The following is a 27,897-nucleotide window of genomic DNA, read 5'->3' as shown; positions in this document are numbered from 1 at the left end:
TGGACTCCTGGGGGACAGGCCTCCAGACCTTGGAGCGAGAGCAGAGGGGAGCAAAGGGAGCGCTGGGAGCCTGCGGTTGAGGGCAGAGAACACACACAGTTTTACACAGTTTTATGCCTGGCTGTATTGTCACCAAAAGACAGCTGTTGCACTGTGCCTCAGGGAACTGCCACTCTGGTGCAGTTCCCTCTCCACCGACCATCCTCTCCTCACTCCCGTGCCCCGGAGCCGGCACTGACCAGCTGCAGTTGAAGCCCCGTCCACACCCCTCGTGAAATCACCCAAGACTCTGAACTCCTGGGGGACTGGCCTCCAGACCTCAGTGTGAGTGGAGGGGAGCACTGGGAGCTCAGAATTCCAGGTAGAAACTGTATACAGTTTATACAGTTTTATGCCTGGCAGGAGGACGCTGTGGCACCCTAGTAGGGGAGGTAGGTCCAGTTTTTAGAGGGTCTCTCTCGTGGAGTGTAGTTGGAGGACCTTTGAACTCTGCCCGATTGTTTGTGGGGCACTCTGAGCTATTCTCATGGGGGAGGGGACTCCTGTCTGCTTGGTGATGGATTTTGTACCTTTTGTTTGTATCCTTGTGGTCGCAGCTTGCCTCAGCGGGGTTGACATGCGTTCTTCAACCTTCTCTCTTAGTGCAGCTCAAATCCACCAGGTTACTTGCTGAATTTTTGTCCTTTAACTCTCCTTCTGGACGGGAGCCTCTGTGCAAAGCTGGCTTCAGTCAGCCATCTTGTCTCCTCCCCCAGATCTTTAGCCTCATTTTCCTCCTTATCAGGATAGGAATAGTCTTGTCTGCCTTGGTGGGTGATTTCAGGGAGTAGATAATGTACTGCCCATGACATCCCAGTTGCAGATCCCAGGCTCACTGAATGTGTATGCCCTTTCTTTCTTCTTCTTTTCCTTTTTATACGCAGCTTCCCCGAATCTAGAATTTCTCTCTCTGATTTCGGTTAAGCTCTGTTGGTAAATGCTTTAGGGAAAAAATGAAAGCAAGGATTAACTTCATAGTCAAAGCTTTAGAACTGACTTATTTTAATGTATGTAGAGTTCTTTCTTTTCTTTCCCTCATATTTATTTCTAAGCAATGACTTCATTTTTCCAGAGGCATGATGGCCACTCTTCATTCTTGAAAGATGACTATTTTAAAAACCAAACAGAAAACACCAGTGATTTCTGGGCTCCATTCCATTGGCTGCAAGACCCAGCAGGAGTTCAGTTCTTTTCCAAGTCCCATTCTGGTTCTCTGTAGGACTTCTAGCTATGGAATTTCCTTTGGAGTCATTTTTGGATTACTGGGTACTGCCACATGCATCAGGGAAATGAAATCCACCTGCCGTGTGACTGTTTTGTGACAGGGCCTGTGAGGGTGGATGGATTACTGGTTGTGGTGTTAGACAGCTCCTCAGCTTGGGAGTCAGGAATACTGGGTTTCAGCCCTGGCTTAACCATCATTGAGGCTGCTGAACTTGGGTGACTTAAGCTTTCTACTCCTTCAGTCCTCAGTCTCCCCATTTATAAAGCAAAGATGTAAGGTGATCTGAAGGGTCCCTGACAGCTTTGACCTTGCTCACAAGCTGCTGCTGAGCACTATTTGATTTGGGGCATTTAAGGTGGTGCCCTGATGCTAACCCTTCCAACAGACCATCTAGTTCCTATGACAGAATTTCAGTCTGCCTACATTGGTTTGGAGTTTGATCCTCTTACCTGAAACATTTATACATCTTCCTTTCTGTTCCTATCAGAAAGAAAACTTTTATGCATCTTTCTCTCTGACTTTTCTGTAAAGGTATTCAAGTGCTTAAAGGCAGTTAACTTTATATCTTGAGAGGTGTTACCTTGTACAGGACTTGGGTGGTAGTGATGAAATTTCGGGCTTTGTTTTATTTATCCCCTTACTTTTAAGCCCATTAATTCTTCATTTCTGGATTAATAGGGTCATAGTGATATTTTGAGACTGTAACAAAATATTCCCTATTTTCAAAATTCATTCCTTTAACAAATGTTAGTTGAATTCATGCTATATGCCAGGCATTCTTCTAGGCACTTGGGAATGTAGCAGAGAGGAAAGCTACTAGATCACTGTTATTGTGGGTAGCAGGGGAATTGGACAAAAAGCACTAGAAGTAAGATTTGTGCTAAATGAGATAGTGTTAAATACTAAAGAGAAGAATAAAGTAGACAAGGAGATTGGAAGGGCAGGGGATGGAGTTCAAATTTAGATTACAAAGCTATGGAAGGGCTCACTAAGAAGGTGACATCTGAAAGAAAAGATGAAGGAACTGAGGAAGCGGAAGGGCAAGTGTGAAGGCCTGGAGGCAGGAGCAGCTTGGAATGTTCAATCATGAGGAGACCAATGTGGCTGGAGTGTGGTAAAGACAAAGTGGTCATAGGGATCAGAGCACACCAACCATAGGTCATTGTCAGGATGTTGATTTTTAGTCTGAATTAGACAGGAAGCCACTGGAGGGGGATTGAGCAATAAGGTTATGTTTCATTGTTGGCATATTGATATCAGACCACAGGAGGACAGGCACGAGAGAGGAAATATTAACTGGGAGGCTCCTGTCAGGGTGGTAGTCACTGTGGTGGAGTCAGGATGTGTTTTAAAGGCAGAGTCAAGAGGATGTGCTGATGACTCAGATATGTAGAGAAAGGGAAGAGTCAAAGGGGCCCCAGGACTTTTGGCTTATGCAACTGCAAGAATGGAGTTTCAACTTGCTGAGACGAGAACAGATTTTGAGGCACTATGAGGAGCCTGGTTTTGGACATGCCGAGTTTGGGATGCTTGTTAAACATTCTGTTAGACATAAGAAGTGCCAAAGTGGCCCCTGAATATTCATGCCTACAGTTTGGAGTGAGGCCTGAGCTAGAGATAAGATTGCAGAGCCATAAGCCTTTAAGTGAGGTTACATGTCATGAAACTATATGAGATTATTTAGGGAGTGAGATAGAAAGAAAAGAAAAGAGGTCCAAGGACTGAGCCCTGGAACTCTCCATTTATAGAGCTTGGGAAAATAGAGATCAACCAATGGGAAACTATGGAAACTGAGGAACAGAGAGTGGAATTCATGTATGTTTCCAGAGCCCAGGCAGCGGAGCAAGGAATGCAGCCCAGGTCTTCACCGTGGGGTTCAGAGCTCTTTCAGTCGGCCCCAGGCACCTTCTTTCTCATGACACCAGCTCCTCCTTGGATCAGAATCATGCTGATATCTCCTGCATGGGGTGTGTTGTTTCACCAAGGCTAAGCAGGAGATGGATGTTTGTCTCCACTTTTTTCCAGTGCATTTGAAGTATTTCGTAATTTTAAAATGTGCTAAAATAAAAACACTGAGTGGGAGGCCTAGACTGCCAACATGGATTTGGGCCTCGGACACTCAAACTCAGACTGAAGGGAGATGTTTCTGGAGTTGTTTAAAGGAAGGATTCTGTTTTCTTGGATCTCGTTGGCAAGCCTGAGCTATGTGTGAGTGTTTAACGGGCATGGATTAAATAAGCCAGATGGTCCCAGGCTGGGGGAGTATGTCACAGAATGACATAGCCTAAGGGGCAATGAGAATCTTCGCTTTCAAAATTGGTCAGTGTCTTCTGGACCTGAGCCTGGATCATATCTATGCTGTACCCTTTGTGTCCCCAGGTCTGCTCTGGCTGCCTCTGGCCTGTTGGATTGGGTCATTATAACTTCTTACCTTGGAGAGGTCTCCACTGGGACAAGCAGATACTGATGGGGCGATGGGTTGTCCCCCATGCTGATCTGTTTATCATTCGGACACCTGCCCTGAGACCGTCCAGACTCAGCTCACCTTCCCCTAGTAACAATGCTTTGTCCTAATGCCTCATTCCTCAGAAGGGACTCCCAGGGGCCTGTGAGATCTGTCTAGGTGCTGAAATGGTCTTGCCTTTCCCCCTGTGATCAGAAGCTCATTTTTGGCAATTGAATATTTTTGGATCCAAATGACATTTTATTTATCATCTTGAAACAAACAAAAACCCAGCACATACCAGAGGCAGGAAAGCGTTGCAAAGGCCCTGTTTGTCTCTTTCCCTCAGGTTCAGAGAACCCAGGGCTTGCTTTCTAGAAATAAGTGTGGGTGCCAATGGGTCACAGAAAGATCATGGACCTGGAAAAACCATTCCGGCTTTCGGGTTTGGGTCCTGCCCTCTTTTTTCTTCTCTACTAACTCACTCTGAAGTTTTTTTTTCTTTTTTTTATTCAACCTCAAACTCTTGGGCTTAAGTGATTCTCTTGCCTCAGCCTCCCAAGCAGCTGGGATTGTAGGCACCCATGCCTGGCTATTTTTTAGTTGCAGTTGTCATTGTTTTTAGCTGGCCCAGGCCAGGTTCAAACCCACCACCCAGGGTATATGTGGCCAGTGCCCTACCCACTGTCCCGGGCGCCGGCTACTTGAAAGTTTTAACAGATGTTGGGAATCTGTTAACAGTGGCTTCTGCAGGCCCAGCCCTAGGTTCCCAGAGCCCAGGGAGTAGACTCTGGGTCTACTCTAACCCTAACCCTAACCTGCCTCTCATCTGGTCTGGCTCATTAGCACCCTGGGTCTCTTGCCTGACGTTCTGCAGCCATCTTGAGCCTCCGTGGGATCACTTTGCATTAACCCTTCATCTGAAAGGGAAAGCTGATCACTTCTCTCTTTGGTTCAAAAGTCTTGACTGGGTCCCTGTTTCCACCCATTCCCAAAGCCAGTCAGGCTTTTGATGACCTCACATCGCAGATCTTCCCAAGTGGTCTGGGGTTCTTCCCCCCAATCTTTCTGTCTCTCCAGGGACACCAAGCCACTCACTTCTCCCAAATACCCCATTTCCTTTCATAGCTCTGCTTTCTCTTCTGTTTCTGTCTTTTCCCTTTCTCTGACTTACTGCTGCAAAGTAAAAGAGCACTGTCCTTTGTAAGAAAACACCAGTGCAGTAAGTAAAGCAAGCAAACAGCCCTCAGAATAGGAGAAGATATTTGCAGGTTATGTCTCTGACAAAGGTTTAATAACCAGAATCCACAGAGAACTCAAACATATAAGCAAGAAAAGAACAAGTGATCCCATCGCAGGCTGGGCAAGAGACTTGAAGAGAAACTTCTCTGAAGAAGACAGGCGCACGGCCTACAGACATATGAAAAAATGCTCATCATCTTTAATCATCAGAGAAATGCAAATCAAAACTACTTTGAGATATCATCTAACTCCAGTAAGATTAGCCCATATCACAAAATCCCAAGACCAGAGAAGTTGGTGTGGATGTGGAGAAAAGGGAACACTTCTACGCTGCGGGTGGGAATGCAAATTAATACATTCCTTTTGGAAAGATGTTTGGAGAACACTTAGAGATCTAAAAATAGATCTGCCATTCAATCCTATAATTCCTCTACTGGGCATATACCCAGAAGACCAAAAAGCACATCATAACAAAGATATTTTTGTACCAGAATGTTTATTGCAGTCCAATTCATAATTGCTAAGTCATGGAAGAAGCACAAGTGCCCATCGACCATGAATGGATGAATAAATTGTGGTATATGTATACCATGGAATATTATGCAGCCTTAAAGAAAGATGGAGACTTTACCTCTTTCATGTTTACATGGATGGAGCTGGAACATATTCTTCTTAGTAAAGTATCTCAAGAATGGAAGAAAAAGTATCCAATGTACTCAGCCCTACTATGAAACTGATTTATGGCTTTCACATGAAAGCTATAACCCAGTTACAACCTAAGAATAGGGGGAAGGGGGAAAGGGAGGGGAGGGAGAGGGGAGGTGGGTGGAGGGAGGGTGATTGGTGGGATTACACCTGCGGTGCATTTTACAAGGGTACATGTGAAACTTAGTAAATGTGGAATTTAAATGTCTTAGCACAATGACTGGGAAAATGGCAGGAAGGCTATGTTAACCAGTGTGATGAAAATGTGTCAGTCTATGAAACTAGTGTATGGTGCCCCATGATCACATTAATGTACACAGCTATGATTTAATTAAAAAAGAAAAGAAAAGAAAACACTAGTGCAAACTATCTCAGTGATGGAGCTGCTAGTGAGGGTCACAAAACACGTCTGGACTGTGGGCTGCCTCACCAGGTCTCCTACCAGCTGAGTGACCTGAGGCAGAGACCCAGGCTTGAGAAACAGGGGCTCCCAGCTTTCTTCAGGGTTACGTACTGGCAGGATAGCCTAGAATGATGATTCTCAAATTGGATGCACATTAGAATCTCTTGGTAATCTTCGAAAAACCCCAATGCTCGGGTCCTAACTCTAGACTGAATATATTTAAGTCTCTGGGGGTGGGACCCACGCCTTGGTTTTTCTTTGAATTCCCCAGGTGATTCCTGCACATGGCCTAATTTGAGAACTACTGAGGCAGTAAAGGACAGGGCTACAGAGTCCATTAGAACTGGTTACAAGTTCCTGGCTAAGAGATCCCGGGGGATCTCTTTCTAAGGTCACATTTTAAAAAATGATACTTTTATTTTTAGAATAGTTTTAGAAGAAGCTGTGAAGATAGTACAGAAAGTTTCAATACATCCTACCTCAGTTTCTCCTATGATTAAATATTTTACATTAGTATGGTACATTTGTCACAATTAACAAACCATTTTTGGTATATCATTATCAAATAAAGTCCATATTTTATTCAGATTTCCTTAGTTTTTACCCAATGTCCTCTTTCTGTTCCAGGGTCCCACCCAGGATACCACATCACTTTGAGTTGTTGTGCCTCCTGAAGTCCTGTGTTAGTGTCCTGGGTCTGGGCCTTAACACACCAGAAATTTGTTGTTTTACAGTTCTGGAGGCCATAAATCAAGGTCTTCCCCCGGAAACCTTCCTTGCCTTTTCCCAGCTTCTGGTAGTTTGCTGGCAGTCTTGGCATTTCTTGCCTTGAGCTGTAGGCTTCATTCTCTCCTTTGTTACATGATGATCTCCACTCGTGCGTCCGTGTCTCTTCCCGCCTTATAAGGACACAGTCATAGAGAACTAAGACGCCGCCCTACTCTAGCATGACCTCTTCTTAACTAATTAAGACCCTGCCTTCAGATAAGGTCAGGCGTAGCATTAGAGGTACTGAGGTTAGGACTTCAATGTATCTTTTTGGAGAACGCAAGTCAACCCATTATAGACTTATCTTGGCTGTGACGGTTTCTTAGAATGTCCTTGTTTTTGAAGACCTTAACAGTTTTGAGGAGTATTGGGCACGTACTTTTGTCTGATGTGTTTCTCAAGAATAGCCTGGGGTTGTGGGATTAGGAGAGGAAGAATACAGAGCCATTTTTATCATAGCATATCAAGATCAGATACTATAGATATGACCCGTCACTGTTAATATTAACCTTGGTTACCTGGGGGAGGTGGTTTTATCCCGTGTCTCCACTGCAGAATTACTGCCCCCACCCCATACTATCCTTTCTTTTCTTTCTTCTTCTTTTTTTTTTTTTGCAGTTTTTGGCTGGGGCTGGGTTTGAACCTACCACCTCTGGTATATGGGGCTGGCGCCCTACTCCTTTGAGCCACAGGCCCCCTTGAAAGGACATCCCCCTTGAAAGGACATCACTGTGTGCTGCCAGCACTTCAGGAATGGGGAATTATGCTCCATCTCTTGAGGACAGAGCCTTTACATAAACTATTTGGCATTCTTTTCCATGGTAGATTTGTCTATTCTCCCAGTTTATTTATGTGTTCAATAATTTATTCATGTAATATGTCCTCATAGATATTTATTTATTTTCCACTTTGGGTTATTATCCGATACTACTCATTGTTTGGTTGCTATTGCTGAAAATTCCAGCTTTGGCCCTTGGAGCTGTTTCAGTCGCTCTGTGTCCCTCTGACATATGCCCACCACCGTGGGGTCCTGTGAGCACCTCCTTACTTTTTGGCACTACTAGAGGCTCCAGGCCCAACTTGTATATTACCTGCCCCAGTCCTAGAATCAGGCACTTCTTTTTGTTATTTATTACTTTTATCAGAGAACAGTTTTAAATACCAAGATCTGGGCACCAGCGACATTTTTCACTTCACTGTGCTTCAGTTTTCTCCCCTACAAATGGTGATAAGAATGGTGCTGGCTCGGCACCTGTAGCTCAGCAGCTAGGGTGCCAGCCACATACACCAGAGCTGGCGGGTTTGAATCCAGCCTGGGACGGCCAAACAACAATGGCAACCAAAAAATAGCTGGGCATTGTGGTGGGCACCTGTAGTCCCAGTTCCTTGGGAGGCTGAGGCAAGAGAATTGCTTAAGACCAAGACTTTGAGGTTGCTTGCTGTGAGCTGTGATGTCACAGCACTCTACCAAGGGCAATATAGTGAGACTCTGTCTAAAAAAAAAAGAAAGAAAGAAAGAAAAAGAATGGTGTTTTCATCACAGGTTGTGAAGGTTAGATTAGAGAATGTGTGTGAGAGCTTTGAGCAGTCTCTACCGTACAATAAATGAATAAATGCTCAAAACTGTGAGTGATTATTATTTCCCATAGAATATTTTATATTTGAACTAAGTGTCTCCGAAGTTCTAGCCTATCAGCTAATTCATCAGACTCAACAACCTCAGCAGGGGCAGGGCAAAGATTATTCTGCTAGTTTATAATGAGAAAATTAAATAAGGGGTCAGCTTATGCTGCAAATACCTAAATCTCTTGATTTCCAGACTCGTTTTAGACCAAGATTGGCTGCCAATTCAGTCCTGTGTGGGGTCTAGACGCCCTTCTCTGACCCTGCTTACTTCCTGCTTGAAGAACTTTCTGGTGGTGGTGCTTCTTTAATACCTGCACTCAGTGGATAAGATGGACCCACAGAAGAAGGAGAGTCCATGTGCCAATCCAGGACAGGGCGCTCAGGGCCATGGTGCCATATTTTCTGAACCAAACACTGAACATCTTAATATGACTCAAAATTGCTTTTACTATTTTGGGCATGAGTGGTATTCAATAAATGTAATTTAGATTTCAAACATAGACATTCTGGGATATTTTAATGATTTACAGGAACAATTAGGACGGGACATTTAAACAGAATTCACCTGAAAAACCTAAAACCTAAGGCATGCTTTTTATCTATAATACAATCTTCCCATCATAGTCTGTCTCTCTCTTTCCCTCTCCATGGTACAGTGATCCTAATAGAATGCAGCAAAATTTTGATAAAACAACTCATTAGAATCATCAGTACATGAAGAATGTAAAAGCCAAACAGGGAGCTTTGACTCAATGCAGATGTTTATTATGAAGTTTTCCACAAGAACAACAGTTTCTGGTGCTGATGGAATCTGGGCATGATTGTTATTGCTACTAACAGCATCATGGTATGAAATCATAGCTGTAGTTATACAAGCTATATTCTAGGGTGGTGGATTTTGGTTGCCTAGAAGACAGACCTTTTTTTTTAAAATTAATTAATTAATTTATTTTTTATTGTCAGAGTTTCCTAAGATTAAGACAGATGTTTTTAAGAGGCTGCACATTTTACAGTTGGAATGGGATGCATTTGGAGGTAGTAAATTTCTCATCACTAGAAGTGCTCAAGAGTGAGGTCATGGGCTAGACAAGGTGGTCCTGTCAGACACGCCGACCCTCTGCCTCTTTGCCTCTGTGAGATTTGGGCTTCTTGAATCTGAGCAGAAGCTCAGGAGTTGGTGTATCTAATAAATGATTGCAGAACAAGGAGGAAGACATTATCCATACACAAATCGTTAGGCTGTTTCAAGTCTCCTTTTAAGGAGGGCTCGTTAAGGTGTTGGTTCTGATCCCGGAACACCAATCTACTTGCCCTCATTTTTGTGAGAGGAGCTGGTATAATCTGAGAAAAACTTAAGTGAACACTGACTCTTGTTCTCCCTCCATCTGGAAGGCATCCCTCTGTCTTGCCTGTGGAAATGCCCACCTTCCTTAAGGCTTTGCTTTAACACCATCTCCTCCAGGAAGCCTTCCTGGTATTGTCTCCCCCAACACCTCTGTACCTGAATGGAGGTTTGCCTCCCCAAAACATTTCACTTGGTGGGATTCATTCTATAAGACAGTAGTCACTTATGTATGAGTCACACCTCCCACTCGGAACTCCTGGAAGGCATGAATGATACTCTTCTCACGTGGCAGCCCCCATAGCAGTCAGCGCAGCAGGGCTGGGCAATGGTGTCCAGGCAGGGCTGGCAATGGTGTGGTATGTTGGAATTCCTTGGGTTAATTCCGAAACTTAGCATCACAATTCTTTGGCATTTAAAATAGAGCTCCAGCTTGCTCAACTGGTATCTGATAGAGTTGGGTCCCACTGCCATCTTGTCTTTATAGAATAAATTGCAGGGCATGGAGAGGTAGAACAACTTGCTCACACAACTGGAAGCAGGCTGTAACTTGTCCCTGAGTGTTCAATGGCGCTTAATGCCCACATGTTCTCATTTTTCATTATTTTCCTCATTTAGCAGGAGATCCAGAATGACTCCAGCAGCTGCATAAAGTCAAGAGCTAAAATCCCCCATGAAGACCAATTGTGATAGAACAGAAAACAGGAACTTCTGAGCCCTTGGGGGGTTATATCTTATAACTGTGGAGGGGATAAGATCTCTAGAAGCTTCTTGAGAGAGGATAGGGAAGGCATTCTTCCTGGGAAATATTTGTGACTTTGCAGGGCTAGGAAGTTTCTAACCGGGCACAGGGGTGAGGAGTGGGGGGAATGGCTGCTTGGGGTCAGCTGTGGACACAGGGAGAGTGCAGGGGAGTGAGGTCTAACCCACCAGGGCCCAGCTTGTGCAGCCTGGGCTCCCAGGAAAGGAAGAAGGGTGCTCTGCTTAATAGTGGGGAAATAGTGGCCCTTGGCTAGCCCTTTTCTTGGGCCACGTCCTTGGGAACCTTGGTAGGTGGGAGTGGGTGTTGTGGGAGCAGCAGCAGCATCTTGTCTGTATCAAGGCCCTTTGGAATCTGATGTAATTTTTGCCTTTTTGTTACAGCTTTAAATCATCAGGTAAGAATATGGCTTTACTATATCTTAGATTATCATAACTAGGAGGGCCTTTTAAGATGAGGGGAAAGGACTTGTATAGGGTGATACTGGGAGCTGGGGGCAGAGCTAGTTCCAGAACTAGGTGTCTGCCCTCCTAGCCCTCCTGTCCAGGCTCCTGGTTGCCCCTACTCTCCCGGCTCTCTCTGGTTTCATAGCTAGCTCATGTTCCTAGGAATGCTGCTGGGGACATGCCACGGGGCAAAGAAGCTTGTCTGTTTTACTTCTTTCTAAGGGAAGGTGGATTGGAGCTGGGAAAGCTGCATGACAGCAAGAGGCATAGACCATCTGGGGGCAGAGGAATGAGTTGCTCAAGGGCGAGATGCACCCCTAATCAGCCCTCTAAACCCAGCCAGGGGTTTGTAAGAGAACTCCGCCTACCTGGTAGACATGGTGACTTTCTGCTACATCTTGTTTATCAAACAATTAATTTACGCTATGCACTGTGGATCTAGTAATTAATTGCATCCTCATAAGACTTTTGTGAGGTAGGTACAGTATGCCATTTCCATTTTACGGATGAAGAAACTGAGGTTGGAAGAGGTGAAGTCGCTTGCCCAGCACTGCAAAGCTGGTCAGTGATAGTGCCTGGATTTGACTCTGTGCTCTGACCACTGCCGCTCTGTCTCTCTAAGAGTGAAAGGGGGCAGAGGTGCCCTCTACTGCCCAGTAATGGGTGGACTAAATGAGGGAGGTGAAAGGCAGGGGGCAAAGGAGGGATGGCAGGTGGCTTCAGGTAATTATCCTGCTGCTGACCGACCCACAGGAGGTGCTGGGGCTGAGGAATGGGAATTCAGTTTCTCACGCCGGTGACGCTCTGGATCCAGCCCTTATGATGGTGGATGTAGGAATATACTCCATAGCGGTCTTTCTTCCCACAGTCCACGCCCCAGGACACTGTGCCCACCAGATACCACTGGCCTCTTTCTCTATCCAGGGTCACCATGGGGCCTCCAGAGTCGCCCGCACAGGCATCCTTCCCCCCTAGAGGAAAAAGAGATGCAGATTGAAGTAAAAAGGCCCTTCCCCAACCCAAATCTCTAAGAAGACCCCCTTCTCCCACGTTGAACTTGTAGTTTAGAGGATTGGACACTAGAGGGCGCAGCAGACCGTTTGACGCAAACCTGGGCTTCTTGGGGAGCTAGGTCCACCTCCTAGGAGCTCAGAGTGATATCAGGTCTCTTGTGTTTCAGAGGGGAAGCACTGGACTTGAGAAGGCAATGATGGACATTCCTTATAACTCTTCTCTCTGATGCATCTTCTCCAAGGGAATCCCTCCCCGACCACCTTCTCTGTCCCACTTCACTGCCCCCCCTGCCCTGCCCCATACACCCCGGCTGCCTACCTGGTTGGGAGGCAGGCATCCAGCCCTTCCTGAGTGGCCTTGCCCCTGTTGCGTGCCAGTCCCATAACTCACCTTCCTTCTCCCCCGCACAGATCATGTCCCTGGTCACTTTTTTCTTCAGTGGGGCATAGGCCTCTTGGCAGGTGTAGTGGTCAACAATCGGGATTTCAATCTGGAACACAAGGCTGTTATTGTCCTCCTTGGGGCTGAGGAGCCCTTGCTGTCCTGACATCCCTGGAGCTGGCTTTCCCCTCTCCAGATCCAGACGATGCCTCGGTCTACTTTAGACTTAATCCCTGCCCTATGGTACAGGTGAAGGGACAACTGAATAGGGAATCAGGAGACCCATGTTCTGGGGAAGTCTCAGCTATTAAGAACTCAGCTATATGCATTTGGGCAAGTAACCTGCCTTCTCTGGACCTTGGCACTCTTATCTGAAAAATAGAGATAATAATACCTGCCTAGGAGATGTGTTATTTCAAATACGTATACAAAAACCACTCTCAGTTTTCTTTTACCCACCTCTATTATGAAGCCTGAGGCATATAGCTTAATCACTGTTTTTCAGACCTCTGAGGCTCTGTTTCCTTGTCTGAAAATGGAAATCACAGTATCTGATGACGTATTACTAACATGCTAATCACTGATCACTGTTCAAAGGGGGAATGAATGAGCAGGTGCTTTATAAACTACAAACTATGTATAAATATTAGGTGCTTTGGGCGTTATCATGCCTGCTTTGTGGCAAGTGATTACTTACGCCCTCCCTCTCTATAGCACAAGCTTCTTTAGACATGGGCTCTGTGTCTTAGCTGGTCCTGTCTTACATAACTGGTGCACAGTAGGTATTCAGGAAATATTTTTTCTAATTGAGGCAATATATTGATACATAAAAACAAGGTCTGATGATTATTATTGTCCTTGATTCCGCATGGGCGTAAATGTTGGAGTACATTTCTAGAGTAGAAAGGGGAAACATATGAGTCTCATTCAGCCAAACTACAAACTGAATGGGTCATATTCCCCTTCCTGGGGCGGGGGAACCAGAGGCTGTCAGATTCCTCATGGGCTGTGGCCTTCCCTGGACATGTGGAGAGAAGAAGCCAGGGCAGAGTGATCATGACAACCTCTCAGCAAACATCGAGTACCTCATTAACCTTTATTCACTGTTCAAGTATAATTTCAAGTAGTGTCACTTCCTTTGGGAAGCCCTCCTGAACCCCCAAGATGAGGTCAGGCCCCATGTTGTATCTTCTGGAACATGCCACACTTCTCCCTCATCACCTTTATCACATCCGCATCCATAACTACTTTCTGTCCATCCCACTTGACTGTAAGCCCAAGGGGGCCAGGGACCAGATCTGGCCTTTTTCCTCCCAGCACCGATAGTAGCTAGGACCATGCCTAGCACACAGGAGGCACCAAATACGCTCCTGAGAGTTAATGACTGAAGGGGTGCATGGCTGCTGAAAATCCAAAACTTTAATGCATGTTAAAATACTGTTATGTTGAAGGATTTAGGAACTATTGTTTTCAGTCACAGAACCTGGTGACGGCAGTGCCAGGCAGCTCTCAGCGGACATCTAGTGCTGTCGTTAGCTTTGCAGTTGGAAATGGGAGCCTATGGTCTGAAGAGGCAAAATGACTTGTTCCTGATCACCCAGCATGTTAGTAGGAGCCAGGACTTGGAGCCATGGCTCCTTACTCCTAGTTCAGTGTTCTTTTCTGAAATGATAGGAACTTCTGAACGCAATAGTCAAGTTTATTACTGCAGGGACTACAGTTTTCAAGAGCCTGGCTCATTCTTGGCTAATTTGGTATGTAGTCCTCATGGTACACAGATGGATTATGGATGACCCTTTGAGGTATCTAAACCTGCAGTTTTCTGGGAGAATTTCCAGAAGCAAACATTTAATAACCTACTAGGAACACTGAACAGTGTTCAGAGACTAGAGCTCATGACAGATAGAACAAATGAATCAAGATTTCTGGGGTTCAAAGTCTTAGTGAACTTTGCAGGTGAGTCTGGGCCCCTTGGCATCTCTCTTAACAACCCCTGTCCAAGCCTCCAGATCCCTGAGGGGGCAATGTGGGGCAGAAAGACCCAGGGCAGGTGTCACTGTCTGTAGGGTATAAAATGGTCATTACCTCCATCAGGGTCTCTGGGAATCTTTGCAAAAACTGCTTCCCCCAGCCACTGACAATGACGATGGCTCCTGGAGGTAAGAGGTGAGAACAGAGAAGCTGTTTGGGGATTTTTCAGAGGGTTGTATCTTGCAGCCCCATGTCCTTTCTCTGGGGTGGAAGGTAGCATGGTGGGAGGGAGACAGGAAAGGCTGCTGGGCTGGAGGTCACCTGCAGCAGATCTGGGGACACACACTACCTGGTTTACTTGTTAGTTGTCTACTCTCTCCCACCCCGACTAGCATGAACCTCGGCTCTGTGGGAGCAGCAATCTTTTCTATCTCATTCACTGCTGCATCCCCATGCCCGTCACAATGCTGGCACATAGTAGGCACTCAACCAATAACAGTGAATAAATAGAAAGCCCAGCCCACTCAACACCAGGCTGTGCTACCCTCAGCAAGCCCCCCTCCTCCCCTTTTAAGCCCCAGTTTCCCTTTTCTCAAGATATCGAACTCAGTGTTTTCTAAAACCCAGTTCTGGTATTTTCCACGTCTGTGAAGCTGGCCAGTCTGGGTGCAACGTGGAAATGGCTTGAGCACCGACAGAAGAATTATTTTCTTCTTATTTGGAAAAGAAGCTGAATGGTGACAACAGCATGGCTCTAAAGGCAGAAAATTTGCACTGTAGCCCCAGATCTGCTTCATATAAGCTGTACCCTAGGCAAGTCATTTCACCTTGCTGAGCCTCAGTTTTCTCATCTGTGAAATGAGGCTACAGTGCCACCTTGGCAAGGCTTTCATGAGTAGTAAGTTAATACATCTAAAGCAGCTGAACATGGGAGGGATGTGGCAGGGACATGGCACCCAGTGAGGCCATATGTGGTAACTGTGCCTTCCCTGTTGGCTCGGTTTCCCTAAATACTCCTCAAGGTTCCGTCTCAGCCTTTTTTTTTTTTTTTTTTTGCAGTTTTTGGCTGGGGCCGGGTTTGAACCCGCTACCTCCATTATATGGGGCCAGTGCCCTACTCTTTTGAGCCACAGGTACTGCCCCCATCTCAGCCATTTAAAAAAAAAAATCTTTGAGCTAATGGAAGTGACCTATGATATAGCCCCAGTGAATTCAGGATGAAGGAAAGCCAACTGGTGTGTGATGGACTCTTCCTCTAGGTTGGATAGGTTTGAGTGCATTATCTCACTTAAATACCACCGCCTTCCATGGGATATTACCTCGGGGATTGAGGCTTAATGAGGTAAGGGGATTGAGGCTTAATGAGGTTAAGTAACTTCTTTAAAATCACCCAACTGGGGGGTGGCGCCTGTGGCTCAGTGAGTAGGGCGCTGGCCCCATATACCGAGGGTGGTGGGTTCGAACTTGGCCCCGGCCAAACTGCAACAACAATAACAACAACAACAACAAAAATCACCCAAATGGGAAATGACAGCAATAGGGTTTGAGCCCTGGTGGTTATTAAGCCTTTGTCCTCAGCTCTAGCCCCACCCTGCCATACTCTGCTTGATGAGGCCCTGAAACGGCAGCTTTGCTTTGCTAGGGGTCACTTTCAGGGACACTGGAAGAATGGATGTGACCATTGGCATCCCCTGGTAATGTCTTTTCATCCTAGTAGTGGCAGCTGGTTCCAGGTGTTTTCCTTAGCACATCAGCTAAAGTCCTGGCTTCCTAGAGCCCCTTTTCTAAGCTTCTAGCTTCTGTAACTCCAGGCTCTTCCCTCTGTTTCCTCAGCTCCGGGGTTGGTGGCTTCCTGACAGCACTCTCTCCAACATCTCAGCTTTCCCCTCTCATTTATCCAGTCCTCCAGTGCCCTGTATAAAATTCTTCCTGCTATGACAAGCAGTCCAGGTTTTGTTTTCCCATCTGGACCTTCGGCCGGCCTATTCACTAGGTGCTTCCCACTGCTTCTGCTGCTGTGAGACCGGTTCTGACATGGCTGTTTGTGGGGAGGCAGCTGTGAGCCGTGCAGACACTGTCAGCTGACCCAGCTGGCACCAGGGCTTCCCCCAGCCACGGGGAAGAGCTGCCTGCCAGGCATCAGCTGCTCTGCAAAGGCGGGATTGGGTGGGAGAGGGTACCTTCCTGTGGGTCCCCCTCGGGCAGACAGATGGGCATCACAAAGGGATTCAGTGCTGGACTGTCCAAGAGCTCCACCAGAGCCACATCATTCTCAAACGTCTGGGGGTTATACAGTGGATGGAGGATGACACGTTTGACCCTGAGATGTTGTTCACTTTCATCCGATCGGATTCTCCAGTGCTTGCCTGGGTAAGAAGAAGGCGCAAGAGATATGGAAACAATGGAGGAGAAGGTCCCCCCTTGTTTTCTGTCAGCCCCCTTTGCGTCCCACCCAGCCCAGGCTTCCAGCCTAAACCCTTTCATTTTCCCAGCCGTCCCACCCTACTTGCTATTGCCCAGGTATTCTCATGAGCTGTCTGACTTCATGAGCTGATCCCATTACCTCCTAATGCTATTTCTTAGGCCTGTTGCCACATGTTCAATCCATAGAATCACCCTTGGTGCCTGGGTCACACATTGCTTCTTCCATAAAGCTATGAGATTCTTCATTAGAACTCTTTTCCCTATGAGCTCCTTTATCTGTTCCACTGCTACAGAGCTCACTACTTCCTACCTTCTATTGGAGATGTCTGTGCTCGTATATTACTCCTTTATTAGACCATAAGCTCCCTGTGGGCAGGAGCTAGGTCTGAATTATACTGTGTCCTTAGATCCTGGAATAGTGTCAGTAGGCGAATATGTGTTGAGCTGAGTTTAATCAGTTGGTGGTCTTGAATTTATAAAGGAGAGGGGAGTCTGGATTGGATATGAATGATCCACCTGAAACCATGGAGTCTCAGAAGCCAGAAGGGTCTTCAGAAATCCCTTAGACTGGGCTCCTCATTTTACCCTTGTGAAAACTGAAGCTTACCTTCAGTGACTTGCTCATGGTCACCACAGCCTTGGATTTGGACTCAGGTTCTTGGACCTTCATCCCAGGTGTCCTGCACTGATGAATGAGTGAGCAACCAAGCAAGGGGATGTGCCTTGGAGAATGGCAGTGAGCGTCACCCAGTTCCCTAAATGTAACTGGTTTCAGGAATCAGTTTGCCTCTCACTCACCCATGATGATTTGAAAGTCGTAAGGGCTGAGCAAGTCTGTGTTGTGCAAGGTTGGGTCCTCTGGATCGGGCGAGTAGTGGAGGCAATGAGCTGCTGTCACAATCCAGCTGGTGCCTGGAGAAGGGACCACATGCATACACTGCTCGGCACTGCCCAGCCCTGCCTCCCACTGTGTGGAACTGAAGACCCTCAGACTGCCCCAGGGTACCCTTCCAGACCCAGCAAATGGTCACAGCCTACTCCACTGTATTTCACAGCCCCCTGCCCAGAGGCTTACATGATCCCAATCTGAAGGTGAAGAGTTAATGCTGTGATTTCAACTGCCTATTCCAACTCAGGCCAAGACTGAACATTTTAGAGAGGATTTCAGGGATCTTGGCTTAAACCCATGTTGTTGTTAAGCATCAGATAGCTCAAGGTGGGCATATCCTGTGCTCACGGGCTGCCCCTGAGGCCTTGCTTCTCAAAGTATCAGCAGACCAGTATCACTGAGAATATCTTAGAAACAGACTTTCAGGCCCCACTTTCCATTTTCTGAATCAAGGATCTGTGTTTTTTTTTTTATTATTATTAAATTATAGCTGTGTACATTAATGCGATCATGGGGCACCACACACTGGTTTTATAGACCGTTTGACACATTTTCATCACACTGGTTAACATAGCCTTCCTGGCATTTTTCTTAGTTATTGTGTTAAGACATTTATATTCTACATTTACTAAGTTTCACATATACCCTTGTAAGATGCACCGCAGGTGTAATCCCTCCAATCACCCTTCCTCTTCCCACTTCCCACCCCCTCCCCTCCCTTTCCCCCTTCCCCCTGTTCTTAGGTTGTAACTGGGTTATAGCTTTCATGTGAAAGCCATAAATCAGTTTCATAGTAGGGCTGAGTACATTGGATACTTTTTCTTCCATTCTTGAGATACTTCACTAAGAAGAATATGTTCCAGCTCCATCCATGTAAACATGAAAGAGGTAAAGTCTCCATCTTTCTTTAAGGCTGCATAATATTCCATGGTGTACGTATACCACAATTTATTAAAGGATCTGTGTTTTAATACAATCCCCAACTAATTCATATGGACTTTAAAATTTTAAAAAGCTCTGATCAGTAGGGCGGCATCTGTGGCTCAAGGAGTAGGGCACCAGCCCCATATACCTGAGGTGGTAGGTTCAAACCTACCCCCAGCCAAAAACTGTAACACCCCCCCCACCACCACCACCAAAAAAAAAAGGCACTGGTCAGTAATGGTCAGTAGCTAGCTACACTGGCTGCAAATTAGAATAACCTGGAGAATTAAAAAAGTGAAAGCCGGTTTCTAGGCCTGTATCCAGACCCTTTCATCTTTTAAACATTCCCTTGAGTAAATTCTACTGGCAGGACTGAGAATCCCTGCTCTGATGCAAAACTCGCATTTGATAGATTCTAAGGCCCGAAGAAAAGCAGGATGTCAAGGGCAGCCAGCAGGTTAGTGGCAGCGCAGCCCTCACGTCTCCCGAGATCCCATTCCCCTGGATGGACAGGTGCCTGTCCCCTGCCCTTTGTTTAATGCAGGGTCAGCCTGCCATGTGTTCTTTGGCTGGAGCAAATGACAAGCCCATGTGTATCTGAGCACAGAGGCATACCAGGATGACCCAAGAAAAAAGGAAAGCTCTAAAACTTGGTGGGGGTTGGAGGGACATCAGGTCAAAGATGATGTTCAGAGTCAAAGGCAGAGATACTTTCTAATGTCATATGGACATTAAAGTTTTAAGAAGCACTGATCAGTAAGGTGGCACCTGTGGCTCAAGGAGTAGGGCTTGAATAATTTGAATTCTCCAGGTTCCAGGCTCCACTCGGTCCTCTTGGCTGTCGCTATATGCTCTGGCTTCTGGGTTCTGGACAGAGCGCCACTTAGGCCACTCTCTTTCCCCTGAATCATTTTTGATAGAGGGAAATCTGGCCAGGGGCTATTATTGGCCAGATTTTCTAGGTGGATCAGGCGGGCTGAGGTACCCAGGTTAGGAGAGCCTGCCAAAGAGCAGGGCCCACAATCCTTCTCTTCCATTTCCCTCTTTGGTGCTGTCTGGTGTGGCAGAGCCTCCCCTCCGTCCTCCCTGCCAGCTGCACAGCCTCAGCATCTCGGTTTTTCTCTGTATCCTCACTTGGTTGCTCTCTCCCCTTCTGTCTGTCCCAGCTTCTCCTCTTTGGCCATCTCCTGCCCACAGGTCTCTCCTCCCCTTAAATTGCTCCCTTTCATTTTGCTCTTATTTTCTCTTCAATGCCCACTCTTAAATTCTAGGTCTCTCTCATAGTATTCTGTCTGTCTTTCTGTCCTTGACCATCTAACTGTCCCTCTTCTTATCTCCCTTCCTTTTCCTCTCAGTTGTGACACCTGCCCCGCTCCACAGTGGACTGTGTCCAGCCCTGTCTGGCCATCCCTCCCTCCATTTCACACTTTACTTGCTCTCTTGCCTCTTTGAGAGGCCTCATCAAGCGAGACTGTTCACCCTTGAGCTTGTGGGAATACAAGCATCAATTTTATGCAAAGGGGGACTTCACACATCCCCTGGACCCCACCTGCAGCTTTAGCCCAGGCCTGGTGCCTCCCCCAGCATGTTGCCTTCTGGCAGGTATCCACTGCTGGCTCCAGTCTGGAGGAGGGCAGGGCTGGGAGCTGCCCTGCATAGAAGTGGACCTTCTTGCTTGGTGGTGGGAACATACCCAGAACTGGCCTTGGACTCTAGATTTGCTATTAGTGTTTCTCACAATGTCAAAGCTGGAGCAGACGTAGAGCATCTGGACCAACCATGGCAGAGCCAGCCAGCCAGCTCTGCCTTTTCCACCCTTGCTCCCACTCCCACCCAGATTCCACCCATACACAGGTGACAATCCAATTTCCTCATGCTTTTGGATCCACCTTCTTATTTCCATCCCTCATGCCCTGTTCTTATTTAAAGGCTAAAGATTTCTCTCTGCACTACTGTAATAGACCTCTCACTGAACTCTCCTTTTGAACCATGATGCCACTGGAGAGAACTTTCTGGAACCTGCTTATAAAACAACCTACAGAAGCATTCAGGTAAGATCTAAATTCCTAAACACAGCATTCAAGGCCTTTGTAAATCTACCCTCCCGACTCCCCAGGAGTGAGTTTCTTGATTCACTCTGATCCTGAATCCCTTAGAACTCCCTGCATTTGAGCCCCATGTAGATGCAGAGTCTGACTGTCCAACTTAGACCTTCCCAGTGCCAGAGATTGATCAGGATTCATGTCTCCTGGCTCCAGTTAAGGATTCTCTCTACTACTCTCTCTGTACTGCTGGGCCCTAGAACTAGTGTGGACAGTGATTCCCAATGAAGAAACCTTGTCAGTATTCAGGAAGAGGGCTTGGTGCCTTAGCTTCCATCTTCCTACTCCCTTCTTACCTAGCAGGGAGCCCCCACAGAAGGGCTGACCATTCGGCTGTGACAGCATAGCAATCCAGGGAGTGGTGCCTTTCTGGGCCGGGCGTCCATTGAAGATCCTGGCCATCAGCTTCCGGGAGAACTTGGGGAGCCCACACACTGCAGCCAAGGTAGGGAGGGACAGGTCACACTCTGGGTTCCATCTTGCCCATTGCCAGAGCTACCAGCTCATCACCCTTTTGGCACCATTGTGTTAATTTTGATCTTCTAGCATCTTTTGCCCCTTCTGATAAGAGCACCCAAATTTTTCTTTGTGGTCTGCACTTTCCCATCCTTAGTCTATGTAGCCAGAGTTGGAAAGACCTCACCTCTGGACTCATGGATAGGAATGTGAATGACCCAAACCACATACCCCCTGGTCATAGCAATTGCTCAGAGATGGTTATGTAACCTTGGCCATACCAATGAAAGCCTAATTTGAGGAATTCGCTAAACATATCAGATGAAAAAAAGTCAAAATTCATTCTCTGCTCACGTTGCCAACCTGTTAGCTACAAGCCAAGATCTGCCATCAGTCACTTCTTGGAGAGTCTTTTGAGAATATTGCTACCTATTGACACAGAGGAAAGCAGAGCTGAAAGATGAGAGGTGAAACAAGCAGGAGAGATTATTTCCTGACAATTGAGCCCTTTCACCTAATCACATCCAAAACTTTTTTGTATGATTGTTTCAGTTATGTGAGTGTATAAATTCTCTTTCTCTCCCTGCCCTTTCTCTTTCCCTCTTCTTCCTCCTTAAGCTATTTATGAGATCAGACAATCAAGTTCACGAACTTGTCATCAAGTGCCTATGTTGGCAGCACTTTAAAAATGACTCAGTAAAGTTCTATAACCTTAGTCCATCAGAACCTCACAGCTGTGTTCTGCTGATGTGTGATGGTGACTTGCTGAGTGGTGTTCATTATTGTTGTTGTGTGCTTTTGTGTGCCCTTGGGAGAATGTTGGAGCTTGAATTAGAGGAAGGAACAAACATTTGTAAATTGCTTATTAAACTTAGCAAAACTTGGCAAGAGTGAAAGTGAAATCAGGGACCCGTTACTGCAAGATTCTGGAGATAATGCAATAAAGAAAATGGCAGTGTGCAAATGGATGAAAAGCTTTTCCGAGGGGAGAGAAAGTGTTACTGATGAAGAGAGGTCAGAGTGGCCATTAATGAGCAGAATTGACAAAAACATTGCAAAAAATTGCTAAATTTTGTGCCAAAATATCTTTGGCTGACTCTCAGAAGCATAGCAGATCAAGTAAACATTGATAGAGAAATAAATGGTTAGGAAAATATTAAGTGAAAATCTTGATGTGAGAAAAGTGTGTGCAAAAAGCAGTCCCAAACGAGCTCCCTAATGAACAAAAGCAAAGGAGAGTCAAAGTTTGCCAAGACATTTTGGAGGAAAGATGATGTTTTTGATTATTTTATCACTGGTAATGAAACATGAGTGTACCAATATGACCCTAAAACAAAGCACCAAAGTGTACAATGGAAGTCAGCCAATTTTCCATGACCCTCAAAATTCCGTCAGCCCAAATCAAGAGTCAAAACTATGTTGCTAAGCTTTTTTGATATAAGAGGGATTATTAATTATGAATTTGTACCAACTGGACAAAAAGTTAACCAAGTTTACTATTTGGAAGTGCTAAAAAAGCTATATAAAATGTTAGATGAAACTACCTGAACTTTTTACCCACAACTCATGGCTCTTGAATCACAACAATGCACCAGTTCACACGGCACTGCCTGTGAAGGAGTTTTTAGCCAGCAAAAATCTAACTGTGCACATTGGTTTATCTTTAAAAAAAAAAAAAAAAAAAAAAAATATATATATATATATATATATATATATATATAACTGTGTTGGAAAATCCTCCTACTCATCTGATATGGCCCCCAATGACTTTTTTCTTCACCCGAAGATAAAGGAAATATTGAAAGATATTTTGGTGACATTCAGGACATCCAAGGTAATATGACAATGACAACAGCTCTCAATGGCCATTCCAGAAAAAGAATTCTAAAATTGTTTCCAAGATTGGACTAGTTACTGGCACCGGTGTAGTTGTCATTGCTGTTTTTAGTAGCCCAGGGCCGGTTTGAACCTGCCAGCCCCTGTGTACATGGCCAGCACCCTAACCACTGAGCTACAGGAGCTGAGCCAGACCATCTGAATATTTAATAGACCTGCGATCCTAGATGGAGACAGAATGGCTCAGGGCCATAAATGAAACTTTAGCAGTGATGTTTATGTACACAGGAAGTTACTGTTTCTGAAATTTTATCTGATGCATTTTTCATCCCTTGGAATTTTCCTTGCTTGGTAGTTACTAAGCACTAAAGAATGGATGGCATTGACTTTTGATAAAGCAACATAGAGACCAAGTCTGGAAATGCAGACTTTCATTTGAAGAGTCAGGCTTTGTGGTAAGAATAAACATTTGTAGATTTCAAAGAACCCAAACCTGGAGGACTGAACATATCATTTCTACCATAAGGAAGGGAGGATGCAAGAGCAGGGTCTTGCATCTCAGGAAAGAGCTAAAAACCCTTCCTGTGGAGAATGGGGCTGCAAAGAAAGGAGGGGATCCTGAGGGAGGAGGGAGAGACAGGTGTTAGAGACTTTTAACACAAGCACGGAGCCTGCTGCCTCTGCACTCCCTCAGAGACAGCGAGACTCAGCCCCTGTTCTGGGCACTTCCATCCAGGAAGTATTCAACTGTACTTTCAAGCAGTATTGGACTTTTTTTTTTTAGTCTATATATTTCTTGGGGCCTCTCTTTTCTTCATGCCTTCCATGCTGGTGTTTCCCTTATTCAGCCCTTGGTCCTTTTTTCTTGTCTGCCAATGGCCAGTAGTTGATAACATCTCTTGCCATGCTATCTCATGCTGATGAATTTCAAATCAGTGCTTTTAAATCTGCCCTGTCCTCTGAAATTCACTCTTCTTTGGGGTCTACTTACAATTCCAGCTAGACTGCTCATCAACTCTTCAAACACAGCAAACCGAGCCCTCCTCACCTCCTCCCCTTTGTTATTCCAGGTATCTGTTCATGTCTGTACCAACCACCTTCCTTTTCTCCGCCCCGCTGTGTTCAATCTGCCACTAAGCTGGTGGCAAATCACTTGTAGAAACACTCCTAACTCCATGCCACAGTATGTTCTCCATGTAACTCAAGACATCCCAGGGTCTGAATATGTCACAATATAAAGTTCAAATATCTAAAAGAAAATGAAAATCACAAATATAATGGAACAAAAGGCTCAATGGTCCTTGAAGCCAGCAACATATAAAATGTAATGCATAATTTATGCTTTTGATTCTCAATCATGTGAAAAGCATGACATTTTCATTAGGATACAAACCAAAAAACAAAGACAAATCAGAGTATACCCATGGCAGCCTCACTCTCGGGTTAGCTCTGCCACCCAGGCACCCCCATGCTTGCACATTTTGAGAGTTGCTTATCAGCCAAGCCTTGTCTAATACATCATTTAAGTGCATCTAAATGCTCCATATCTGCACTGTGATAGCCCTAGGGCTGGTGTGTCTTGACCACCTCTCACCAGGGCTTTATAACTGGTAGCAGCTTCACAACTGCCCTCCCTCACTCAGCCCTGACCTCCCCCTCCTCCACACTGAAGCTGCCTGCCCTCAGCTCTGCTGTATTTAGAATCTCCAGTGGGGGAAGCTGCAGCAATTGGCATTTTTAACAAATCTCCCCAAGTGCTTCTGATTGATCGATCTCTCTCTCTATCTTCATCTATCATCTATTATCTATCTATCTAGTCATCAATTATCTATCTATCTATCTATCTATCTATCTATCTATCTATCTATCTATCTATCTATCTATCTATCTATCTCTATCTCCTAAACTCAGAGAATCACTGGTTCCAGGACAGAGTCCAAACAAAGAATGACTCTTAAGACCGCTCACACTCTAGCTCTGCCAGCTGCTCGCACCCCAATCCTGGCCTGCCTCCCTGCTTCCACACCTTTGTCCACGCTGCCCCTTCCCTGGGCATCCTTTGAAGCCTCTGCAAAGCTATGCCAGTACCCTCTAGCTATATGAATCTCTCTCTGCTTTAAGTTCCCAAGATACTTCAATCTCTGCTCCTCTTATATTTAACTCCTCTGCTTATGAGAGGGTTGTGCACACAACCTCATCTGCAGGCTAGTTTGATATCAAGAACTTAACTAGCAGCACATAAATGAAGTAGCCTGCAGCCTCTGAGAAGGAGACAGCAGTACACCAACTCCTTTCCTCATTACCTCTTCTTGCATGATGTCTGGGTTCCAAAAGGTGTACTTTTTCTGTAGCAAGGGAGATTTTGGCTTAATGAGGGAGCTTATGTTTCTTTCCTAGAAAGTCAAAATAAACATAATTCAACAACAATAAGAAAACACCCAAACCAAAGCTGTTGGTTATCCACAGAGGGTTTATTTCCACGTCAGACCCCTGGCAGGAGAAACAGAGTGCAGAGGCCCCTTACAGAGTGTGAAGCACATGATATAAAGTATACAAAATATAGCATCCTTATACGTGCCATTCATAGACATAGGAGTGTGTTCTGATGAACCAATTGGAAAGTGGACACTTCCCATTCTCTTGGAATTCCTCTCCCAGGGTTCCCTGGCTGCCTTTCTCTGATGGAGATTCTGGAGGGAGAGCACTTCCTGGGAAGGAGTGAGTGCCTTCAAACCCGTGAGAGCCAGGGCGAAGCTCCAGGCAAGCAGGCCAGCTCTGAGTGCTTGAGGGTCCCCAGATCTTCATGTTATTGATGGGGACACTGAGGCTCAGAGGAGGAAAATGATTAGCCAAAGGTTATACAGCCAACTAGGGGAAGAACTGGGGGTAGACCCAGGACTTGACCCTCCATCTCTTTTCGTTGCCTGTCATGGGTGATCCTCTGCTTGCCGTAACTTCTGTTACCTGGAAAACAAAAAAGTGGAACCCTCTGCACATCTGGCTGAGTGGATTCTCCAGGCTCTAGGGATGCTGGGCCACCCAACAGGATTTGGGTGACTCCTTATGTCCCAAGTTCACCTTTTCTTCTTTCTATCCCAAAGCACTGCAGGACACAGTGCGGGTCTTCTCTTTTTCCAAGTAATCACCTAAGTCTTCTCTTCCGGGGCTGGAGTGCAGGTAGACTTTTCAGATGACTATTCCAAGGCTGAAAAGTTGCTTTGTGCTTGTTTGAGTAGCAGATTGGATACCCTGTGGTGTCAGCTGGTATTCCAGAGTGGCATATGGACCCAAATGGTGTGTTTGGAGTCAACAAACAACAGTAGGAAGTTAAGGGGTTTAGGGGGCCTCCTACTGCTAGTCCACTCACCTCAATCACCACAAACCTTCCCAACTTTCTCTTTGTCCTTTGAAATTCCTATAATAGGGAAAGTAAGGGATAAGGCTTAGACTGCAAGAAGCTTTGGGGAGAGAAACCCAAGGGACAAAAGTGCTTCAAAGCGTTACGCTAGGAGAGGAGGCCTCCAGGCTTTGTCTCCCCAAACCTCCTAGAGGCATAGCTGGGAAAATATATAGATGTGGGGTTTAGTTCAATGTAAGGAACCCTTTTCTGATAATAAGGTCCAAGCTCAGTTATACCAATAATGAGACCAATGGGTTGGATAAATGGTTAGGAGTGAATGAAGGCCACAGGGGCAAAGCAAGGCACAGCCCAGAAGACAAGTGCCAGGGTTGGCCAAAAGGTGTCAGTCCAGCTCCCTCCATGGATTGCTGGGGACACTGAGGCCCAGAGAGGGGAAGGGACTTGGACAAGGTCAGCGGCCCAGGTCTCTTGCCTAGAGCCTTTTCCCTGCACCACACCACTGCCTCTCAGGAGGATGGGCTCACTGCTAAGTCAGCTTGGTCCATCCTATTTGGCCTGGTGGGTAACATGGAGTGTGCTGTCGGAAGTGTGTATGTAGCCTCCCTCGGGCTGGGGCAGGGTAGACAGGCGCTGAGGACGCAGGTCAGCTCACCGCTCCACGTGGAGCTCCCCCAGACTGGGTAGAGAGCCCATCTGCTCCCACACCCAGTCCACATAGTTGGAGACCTTTGTGTAGACTCCATACACCTGCTTGCTGCCACATTCTTCAGGTCCCCCCCAGGACACCAAGCCTTGGGCCACCCAGTGCTGGCTCAAGTCATCAAGGATGATGAAGGCCCCACCACTATCTCCAAGGCAGGTGTCCTTGCCACCCTCGTAGTAGCCAGCACAGAACATGTTCTCCGTGACGCTGTAGTTGCCCGAGCGGGACTCATAGCTGGTTTTGCACTCAGCATGTGGCACCACGGGTAACTTGACATACTGCAGGACGTCTGACAGGGTCCGCGTGCCACTGCTGATGATCTCATCCACTGTCACGTTGGGATTGGAGATGCCCCAGCCGGCTACCAGGCCCAGCATGTGGGGGGCTGGGCCTTCGGGCTCAAGCCTGGGCAGGCAGATGGGCATGACGTGGGGCCCCAGGGGCACGGGCTCCTGCAGCTGCACCAAGGCTATGTCATGGTTGTAGTTCTGGATGTTGAAGTCTGGGTGCAGCACTACCCGGGCAGCTGAGCTGTTGACAGCCCCCGATTTGTCCCGCACATCATGTAGGCCCAGGTAGACAGTGACGTGATCCTTGGAAACGGGAATCACTGTGTTGTCTCTCCGCTGTGAGCGCAGCACGTGGGCTGCTGTGAGGATCCAGGACTCAGAGAGCAGGGCCCCACTCCCAAACCACTTGTCATTTGGCACCCTCGAGGTGTCCTCCACCACTATCAGGGCCTGCCATGGGAAGAGGCCGGGCTCGGCATTGCGGCCACCAATGATCCGCTTGACCAGGTTTGGCAGGGAGCGAGAAGGCTGACCACACACTGTGAGG

The 27,897-nt window shown here is 46.4% G+C and overlaps 1 protein-coding gene across 2 annotated transcripts in view; it reads right to left on the bottom strand.

Annotated features, from left to right (window-relative positions):
* Nucleotides 1-8,173: 8,173 nt before the first annotated feature.
* The window catches only part of MASP1 (MBL associated serine protease 1), a 74,239-nt gene continuing 54,515 nt past the window's right edge, over nucleotides 8,174-27,897 (bottom strand). Inside the window, exons 11-16 of one of the 2 annotated variants that reach the window (XM_053564251.1) lie at nucleotides 21,001-21,138; nucleotides 17,588-17,701; nucleotides 16,546-16,731; nucleotides 14,480-14,547; nucleotides 12,404-12,503; nucleotides 8,174-11,970 (exon numbers count right to left, since the gene is read on the bottom strand). In XM_053564251.1, coding sequence (XP_053420226.1) covers nucleotides 11,780-11,970; nucleotides 12,404-12,503; nucleotides 14,480-14,547; nucleotides 16,546-16,731; nucleotides 17,588-17,701; nucleotides 21,001-21,138 — 797 coding nt within the window. In that variant the 3' untranslated portion in view covers nucleotides 8,174-11,779. Of the gene's footprint in view, nucleotides 11,971-12,403; nucleotides 12,504-14,479; nucleotides 14,548-16,545; nucleotides 16,732-17,587; nucleotides 17,702-21,000; nucleotides 21,139-22,887; nucleotides 27,890-27,897 lie in introns of those variants that run through there. The other variant, XM_053564250.1, reaches the window with a different exon arrangement.

This window comes from Nycticebus coucang, chromosome 16 (assembly GCF_027406575.1).
Source record: "Nycticebus coucang isolate mNycCou1 chromosome 16, mNycCou1.pri, whole genome shotgun sequence".
NCBI classification, from domain to species: Eukaryota; Metazoa; Chordata; class Mammalia; order Primates; family Lorisidae; genus Nycticebus; species Nycticebus coucang.
This window is presented reverse-complemented; position numbering and strand designations above follow the sequence as displayed.